Source organism: Sesamum indicum, linkage group LG15, assembly GCF_000512975.1.
Source record: "Sesamum indicum cultivar Zhongzhi No. 13 linkage group LG15, S_indicum_v1.0, whole genome shotgun sequence".
Classification (NCBI taxonomy): domain Eukaryota; kingdom Viridiplantae; phylum Streptophyta; class Magnoliopsida; order Lamiales; family Pedaliaceae; genus Sesamum; species Sesamum indicum.
In genome coordinates, this window is record NC_026159.1 from 3,992,303 (window position 1) to 4,001,952 (window position 9,650).

At 38.0% G+C, this 9,650-nt stretch overlaps 1 protein-coding gene across 1 annotated transcript; it reads left to right on the top strand.

Moving 5' to 3' along the window:
* Positions 7,476-9,361, top strand: LOC105177796 (cytochrome P450 81E8-like). The gene is made up of 2 exons (XM_011101046.2): positions 7,476-8,426; positions 8,537-9,361. The coding sequence occupies exons 1-2, from the start codon at positions 7,554-7,556 to the stop codon at positions 9,152-9,154; spliced, it is 1,491 nt and encodes a 496-aa protein (XP_011099348.1). The 5' UTR covers positions 7,476-7,553; the 3' UTR covers positions 9,155-9,361.

The following is a 9,650-nucleotide window of genomic DNA, read 5'->3' on the forward strand; positions in this document are numbered from 1 at the left end:
TTGTTTTCTTTTTAAGGAATTGAACGCACTTTTATGAATCAGGTAACTTGCATGTATAAATTGCATGAATTGAAGCGCAGGCGAATGATGTCAAGAAATATATTTTTATATGTTCTAATCAGCTACTGTATTTTTTTTTCAATTTTATCAACCACAAACTTGAGAAGTTTTGCCGAATGATGCCCCTTCCTTGTTCCGTCTTTTCAATTTCCTTGTATGTGCGTCTTTTTCTAATATGAGTGTGGGTGGGTGTGTGTGTGTCACGGTAGAACATGTTTTACTTCCATTTTGAACATAGATGAAGTGAGGTGTTGCTTTTATCTTCTGCGCCAACGAATGTCATCTGCATCTTGTTACATTTGCCGTTGTGTTTCAATTTCTAAGCCTTCATTTCTATCTACACAACCCTTTTACTCGTGCAGGATGTCACCTTAGTTTCGCCACATTTTATGCTTATTTACAGGGGGGTATGTGTGTGTGTGTGTGCGCGTATGCGGTGTGTGGGTGTGTGTGTCTGTGTGTTTGTGTTACGGTAGAACATGTTTTACTTTCATTTTGAACATAGAAGAATTGAGGTGTTGCTTTTATCTTCTGCGCCAATGAATGTCATCTACGTCTTGTTACATTTGCCGTTGTACTTCAATTTTTTAAGTCTTCATTTCTATCTAAACAACCCTTTTCCTCGTGCAGTATGCCACTATAGTTTCGCAATATTTTATGCTCATTATGGGTATTGTGTGTCTTTGTGGTCTATTTATGTCCTTTGTAACATTTTTGTGTACTTGCATAGATGTGTATTCTCATTTTTGTTTACCTGATATGAAAGAGTATTTATTAAAATGAAAAGCAATAACATGACAGGAGAGAGTGTATTGTCCCTCTTCTTTTGTCCTTTCAATATATCTCGTTAGCAAGAGTGGTCTTGGGTATGAAAGACTATTTTGGTTTTCTCTTAATCTGGTGGTTGATGAGCTTCTTGATGAAAACCACTTTAACTTAGTGGACAATGCATTAATTTGGTGCATTTGCTGTTTTTCATTTTGATGTAATGTATCATTTTAATTGCTTTGTTCTTCTGGTTGTAAGAATTTTGATATTTACTAAGTATGCTATGTGTGATTCTAACATATGATCGGTCCTGTTAGTTGACATATTGCAGTAATGCTTTGGAATTTTATTGAGTTTATAGTTGTTTTACTTGTTGGCTACTATTTGATGCTTTGGGGGAAGTCTGTCTGTGGGCATTAAGAAGAGCTTAACTATTGCTGCTCTTTTGAACCCAGTGCTATTATTGGAGCAAAGAAGGTTGCAGCATTTCCCAATTTGTTTATATCTGTAATTGTATTAGGGCTATGATTTTGTGATTAATATTATCTAGTTTCTGGATCAACCAGTTTGAAAATCATGATCTGGTGTAGCTGTTGAGATCATGATGTCAAGGAATATATTTATATGTTCTAATTAGCTACTGCATTTCTTTTTCGATTGTATCGACCACAAACTTGAGAAGTTTTTGCTGAATGACACACCCTCCTTGTTCCGTCTTTTTCATTCCCTTGTCTGTGCGTGTTTTTTTTTTTTTTTTGTGGGGTGTGTGTGTGGTGTGGGGGGGCTGTCTGTGTGTGTATGTCACGGTAGAACATGTTTTACCTCCATTTTGAACATAAAAGAAGTGAGGTGTTGCTTTTATCTTCTACGCCACGAATGCCATTTGCGTCTTGTTACATTTGTCATTCTCCTTCAATTTCTATCTATAAAACCCTTTTTCTCATGCAGGATGTCACCTTAGTTTTGCAACATTTTATGCTCATTACGGGTATTGTGAATTTTTGTGGTCTATTTATCTCTTTTGTAATATTTTTGTGTGTTTGCATATATGTGTATTCTCATTTTTGTTTACCTGATATGAAAGAGTATTTATTGAAACGAAGAGCAATAATAGGACATGAGAGAGTACATTGTCCCTCTTCTTTTTTTCTTTCAATATATCTCATTAGCAAGAGTGGTCTCTCTAATATTATATACCAACATACCACAACTTGCAACATAGGTGCTTCTCCAGGTTGGTACCCTCTTTCCACACGTCTATCAGTAGATGACGACACAAAATTTCTTGTTATGTTGTTATACCATTCCCAATAATTTCGTTCTGTTTCTCTTCTATTGGAAATGGGTGGCCTCTGTACAACCGTGTCATATCGTTTTCGCCATCTAGTAATATATTGTATGTATTTTCGGGTTAACGTGTGCTGATAATTCCAAGTAGCACCATATGGTGCTATTGGGTGCCAGCGATTGTAGTCCATTTGGACTTGGCCCATAAATAGTCGCTGGGCACCAAGTCCAGGGCAAAGTGGAGTAATCCGTGACCATGCCCAAAACTGTACGAAAAATACAAATATGTGTTAATAATTAATATTAATAGCAAAAAAATTGTGTAAGAGTTATTAAGTAAATTTTACATGCAATAATTGCAGCACGCCACCGATTGCCGCTTTACCTTTTTGTGCTGACATTGCATAATTCGCGATATAAAAATGCAAGCATAGCACTCCCCCAAATATAGTTCCTCGATGTTTCTATATCTTCTAATTTTGAGATATATAGTAAAGAATACATAGTTACCTAAGGAATTCTGTGCACATCAATCCCCCCAATAGAAGTAATGCAACAACACAGTTGTACTGGATGACAATGCCGTGGGGAGTGTTATAAGTGATATCGATCGCCGCCAAATGAGATATAATTGCGGATGTCCGCAATCTTGAGCCCTTGAACGCATTTGCATCCGGGATAAAGCCTAAATAAGTAAGGCAATATTCCTGCCATTGTTGCATCGTGCGGTCGATATCAACTCCAATCACCGGCTCCTCATCTATTGGAAGTGCTCATATTATTTGAATATCTTGTAAGGTAATTGTTGCTTCCCCTACACAAAAATGAAAAGTGTGTGCCTTCGATCGCCACCTCTCCACTAATGCAGTGATGAGATGCTGATTTAATTGAAGGCGTCCGCACCTGTAAACTCCATAAAATCCTATTTGGTGTAGGATTTCTTGTACAGGTACGGAAAGATTATTTTATTGAAAATGCATCCAAAAGGTACGATCCGCACGTCGTGCCTGTAGTACCGCGTCTAGGTCACCTTTGGGAATATCATCGGACCTATGTTGGGCTTGTTAAGATAATACAGTTCCATCACGAAGGTCGTACACAGAGCGTCTATCCATTTGTACAAAAAATATAATTTGTGTAACCCCACAAATATTTATAAAACTTATCGAATGAAAAGGCGTACATACGAAAGTGAAATCGAAAGTTTTGTTTTTAAAGTGTAGTGGAAAGTGATAGCCTCTTGCGCAGAATTTATAAAGGTTTGTCGCGGTTAAATTATTTTAACACCGTAAAAAAAGTGATAGTGTCCCATCACTGGCCGCGACTGCCTTTAGTAAAAGGCTGGCTGCCATCCTTTACCAAAGGTTGGGCGCTGCCAGCCTTGTTAAATGCCAACCGTTGATTTAACAAGACGAACCATGTGTCAGCCTTGTAATTAAATAAGGCTGACACATCGTTCAATTTTTTTAAATAAAAAAGTTAGTGGTAGGTTCCATTACGTGTATAAATAGTTGTGCTTCAAACAGATATACGCAACAATCCATTCACTCTTACCATCTCAAATACAGACATGCATTATTTCTCTATTTTTAGCTAATTATGTCTACTTTATCTTTTTGAATTGAAGTTTTTATGTATTTTGGTGGTGAAATTAATCAGCGATGGAGGGTCTCTTCTCTCATTGAAGTTTTTGTGTATTTTGGGTGTGCCCATATTATTTGAATATCTTGTCCTGTAATTGGCCGAGTTGATGTCACCAGTGAGCTAGCTCTGAACGAACACCTAAGAGGAAAGAAGCACAAGTCAAAAGAGGTTGCATTCAGAGCTCAAAATGCTGCAAAAACCTATAGCACCGGACTGTTACCAAAGAAAGCTACCAAGCAAATTTACATTTTGCTCTTTGGTGTAAATGTGCCTTGTAGGAGTCTCCTCTCAAAAAGTTATGAGTGATCATAACAATGGGAAGAAACGTATCCGGAAAGAATATTTGTACCTCATTGTATTTTTTATAATTGTACCGAAAAATATACACTATTATATTTGTACACTTAATTGTAATTTTTTAAATTAATACAATTTAAATATTATGATTTTTTGACTTTAATATGTTGTTAAAAAATAATTACATATAATTAAATGAAATTATATATTAATTTATATAAAATTTAAATTAAATGAAAAAAAATGGCTGGTGTCGTGATAAGAAATCACCAAGTCGTAAAATTTATATAAAATTTAAATTAAATGAAAAAAAATGGCTGGGGTCGTGATAAGAAATCACGACACCAAGTCGTAATTAGATATCGCGACTTGGTGTCGTGATCTCTAATCATAGATCGTGACTTGCGTAATTTTGCTAAAAAAAATAATTTTTAATGTGGAGTCGTGATTTAATATTAGTATATTAAAAATAATTATATTAATATAATTTCTTTTTACAATACAAAGATAAATAACTCGATGCTTACCCCTTGAGTCACTAGGAGCAGGGGGCCTTTGGAAGATTTAGGAGTAGGTGTCCCCTAGAGCAACCCTCCACCACATGGTCCCTCATCAGCTTACTAAACATTATATTCTCTGCACCAAAGTAAACAAGAAAAATCAATACCCCAAGAAAACATAAAATGGGAAGCAATAACAGGCAAGATACTAAAAAGAAATACCCAAGGAGTCCTCCAAGGGCTCTGTCACAGGAGCCAGCCCGAAATGCCCCAGAAACCTTTCGCCTATTACAGACCGGCAATCATAAGGGGAGGCATTCAACTCTTCCAACAAGGAGGACTAGGCCACCGTCCTTAATCCCGCATGTGCAGGAGGAGGGGCCTCAAAGATTCATTGTCTTAGGAAAGACCAAGTATGGGGAGGAAGAAAAAAGAAATAACTAACTTTCCAATGTTTTGGAGCTTGAGGGGGGGTGGAAAAAGGATACTTAAGGGTGGGGGCCGAAGCAGAAGAACCCGTTCTCAGCTTTCTTAAGGCGGTAACACAAAACAAACACATGAGCAATCACAGGTTAACCATGAAAATGGAGAACCATAAAGAGTCCGGCCAAAATTTTAAAAGAATTCGGAACTAGATGATTAAAGGGCACTTGAAAAATATGGGCAACTTCAGAATAAAATAAAGAAACAGGGAAGCGAAAACCTGAGCTCAAGTGGGCGGCGAAAAAGCATAAACAGTTAGGGGGAGGAAAAAATGAACGACTCACAAGGAATGATGTATACATAATAAACTCAGATGGGACATGGCACTCTCGAAGGAGCTGACTTATGGAGGAGGTCCGTAGGATGGAAACCCCCAAGTCCGAGGGCGACTCTGGAACCTTCTCCTCTTGCACTGGAGGGATTTCCTTTGAGGAGGGCCCATAAGGTCTCCCCGTAGAAGAGGACTCTGGCATCTCGCCCTCTTCTGGCGAAGGCCTCACCCTCTCCACTTCCGGGGAAGATCCCTCTCCATCATTTCCCTCCTCCTCCTCCTCATCCTCAATATCCTCATTAATCAAACGACGAGTAGCGGCGGTGGTTTGCTTTAAGCTCATCCCCAAGCCCCTCTCAAAGCGGGGTGGAATAGGGTTCGCCCTCTTAGAGGTGGCCTCTGAAGGATCATCGCTTAGAAAGGTCTCCCTAAAAAGCGAACTGAGTCGCTAGAGGAAGACATCTTTCAGATAGAACGAGGAAACTCTGAAGTAAGGAAGAAATACTTACATAGAGAAACGAAGACTGGATGAAGGTCCTGGTGCTTTGAAGAAGAACCATTTTTAGGGAGAAGAGAGGAACTTGAGAGGTTGCAGAGGAAAAGGGTTTTAACCCACATCTTCCATAACCGCCTCATTAACTAGAAGTTACCCAGCGCCTGGAGAAATGGCAAAGCAAACATGCGTGTGTTACCTGGAAAAGTGGCAAAACAAACATGCGTGTGTTAGTTACCTGAAGGAATGGGCTCTTTTATAGACCATCAGTTCGGTCTTTTGAGCCCATGTTATAGCCGAGATTTCAAATCTCGGCGAACATACTGCAATAATGAAAACTGCCTGGTGAAAAAAAGTAAACTTTGATGGTTCATGTGATATTATGCAGAATTAGATTTCAAGCTCTTCAACAAGTACGTAATTTCATTAAATATGATTTCAGCTATTTTTGAATTAAAATACATTATTCACTTATAAGTCTGTAACATCACATTTGAATTCCAATTTTCATTACTTAGCATAAATATCATTTATTACATTATTCGATATATTTAAATATTAAATGTGTCCAAGTTTCGGTCTCAATCAAACCACGGTTAGAATCAATTTTCAAGGAGAACTGAATCATTCAGGTTTTGACATTAGTATATAGCACGAAGAAATGCACACTTAACACGTGTACAAATATAATAATATTTTTATCAAACTAATAATGTATTATCAAAATATATTTGACTTAAATAAAATAAAGAGAATAAATGAATGAAAGAAAATTCATATGTAAAGAAAACAAATTATGGATGAATGGAACAATAAGTGGGGAGAAGTAGTTACCTCAATATGTAAAACAGAAAAATAAATAAATAAATTTTAAAATAAAATAAAAATAACAAATCAAAAACTAAATAGACACCAAAATCATACTCTTCAATTATATATAGTATTAATAAAAAAAATTAATCAAGATAATAATAAGTGTAATAATATTATCGTATAATTGATAGCATGAATATTGTACACCAATTAAATTGACAAGTTGAACTTAGTGGTGCGATGAGTTTTCTTAATTCAGATAAATCAAATACGAGTCAAAATTCCCCTCTTTAGGTACGATAGATGTAGGAGAAATATCCAAGGGAGAAGATATTTCCTCCCTTTCCTCAACAAAATCACCTAGAACCATACACTTGTCTCGGTCAACAGTACTCTCACTGAAAAGTCATTATATTGTTTGCTCACTGTCCCCTCATCCTCTCCATCTCATGTGCAAGACAAGACAAAATTGTGCCCATGGACATTTTGATTTATATTGAAATTTGGTTGAATTTGAATCAATTATATAATTATAAATGTAATAAATTTGTAATATAATTGATGTATAATTCCGTAAAAATGATCTATTCATAACGAGTATATAAACTTATTATGTAATTGATTTAATTTAATCAAATTTAATTTTGATTAAAATTTTTCATTTGATAAGATGGTATCCTAAGTAGAAACCAAATTTTCCCCATCGCCTGAAAGTGATGCCCAAGGCGAAAGGTCAAAGAAAATAACCAAAGAGCAGACGCCACTCATGACGTAAGGTCAGCCTATTAACTACAAAAGCTTTGTCCTCTCCGAGGATCGATAAATTGATTGTTTATCAACTAAGGCCAGCCCCATTGTGGCGTATATATAGAGTGAGTGGTTTCATGACAAGTTAGAAATAAGAACCATAATCCATATACAGTTTCATAAACTAAGCATGGAAATAAGCTGGTTATATGGGCTCCTTTGGCTTTTCGTTCTTGCTTTGGCGTTCAATTTTTCATCAAAAGGGAAAAGAAAACTTCCACCGAGTCCAGCCCCTGCACTTCCTCTCTTAGGCCACCTCCACCACCTTAAATTACCTCTTCATCTAACTTATCACAAACTCTCTCAAAAATTAGGCCCCATCTTCTCGCTTCGTTTTGGCACCCGCCTCATGGTGGTCGTCTCGTCTCCGGCCATCGTGGAGGAGTGCTTCACCAAGAACGACATTGTTTTAGCCAACCGGCCACAGTTCATCCTAGCAAAATACATTGGCTACAACTATACCACCCTGGTCGCTTCCCCGTATGGCGAGTATTGGCGCAACCTTCGCCGCCTAACCACAATTGAAATATTCTCCACTGCTCGCCTCAACAAGTTTCAGTCCATCAGACACGACGAAGTGAGACTTATGTTGGAAAATCTCTATAAAAACTCGTACCAAGACTTTGCAAGAGTTGAACTCAGGTCTAGGTTTGCTGAGCTAACATTCAATAACATCATGAGAATGGTGGCTGGGAAGCGGTATTTTGGTGAGGCTGACGAAAATGAGGAGGCGAAGCAGTTTAGAGACCTTATAGTTGAGGTTGTCAAGCTAGGAGGGGTATCAAACCCTGCAGATTTCTTCCCAGTGTTTAGATGGATTGACTACAAAGGCCTTGAGAAGACTTTGGCGAGGTTTGGAGCCAAAATGGACGCTTTCTTGCAACGTTTAATTGACCAACACAGAAGAGATAAGGGTGGAAATACAATGATAGATCATTTGCTTTCTTTGCAAGAGTCGGACCCTGCGTACTACACCGATGTTATCATCAAAGGAATTATAATGGTAACCTCTCATTTCCTTCTTCTTAATTAGTCATACCCTTGAATGATTAAATTTGATTGGCTCACAATCACATACATCAAATCATCTTGTTAACATGGCCAAAATGTCAGGTGATGCTCCTTGCTGGAACAGAGACATCAGCATCAACCATGGAATGGGCAATGGCTGCTCTGCTCAACCACCCGCCCAAGCTGGATAAGGCTAGAGTTGAGATAGATAATCTTGTTGGTAACAATCGCCTCGTCAATGAATCAGACTTGTCCAAGCTTCCATATATCCAAAATATTATTTCGGAGACGTTCCGTTTATTCCCAACAGCACCAGTACTAGTACCACATGAAGCATCCGCTGATTGCAAGCTTGGTGGATACGACATACCCCGAGGTACAATCGTGCAAGTAAATGCTTGGGCCATACATAGAGACCCCACAGTTTGGGATGATCCTACAAGCTTTAATCCCGAGCGTTTTGAAGAAGTAGGAGAAGTTGGACCAACAAAGTTGTTGCCCTTTGGGATGGGAAGGAGATCTTGCCCGGGCAACGGCCTAGCCAATCGGGTTGTGGGCTTGACCTTAGCATCTCTAATACATTGTTTTGAGTGGCAAAGGACTGATGATGCCTTGATAGATTTGACAGAAGGAAAAGGAATATCCAGGCCTAAAATACCACTTGAGGCTAGGTGCAAGGCACGCAATGTGCTTCAGAAAGCTCTTACTCAACCAGCTTAAAATCTTTTCTAGAATGTTTGCATCTACTACTATGTATATGATGGAGGTAAAAAAATCAAGCTAAACAACACAACAATGATATTTTCGAAAAAAAAGGTCCAGGTCCACCATAATAACCCTGGCCAATGAATCATAACCGTGTAATAGAGGGTAAGTAAATGATAAAATAGTACTCTACTCAAAATAACATATTTCTACTAGTATAAACCCCCCATTCTCTCATTTAGAGAAAAAGTGAACAACTGATATTGCACTCGAAGTGCGTTGAGTCATATCCTATAAGTACAATTCAGTTTTATCACCCGGAGAGTTCCCCGTACTGTTCGGGTGAACGTGTGCTGATAATTCAAATAGCACCATATGGTGCTGCTGGGAACCAGCGATTGTAGTCCATTAGGAATTGGCCCATAAATAGTCGTTGGGCACCAAGTCCAGGGCAAAGTGGAGTAATCCGTGACCATGCCCAAAACTGTACGAATAATACAAATATGTGTTA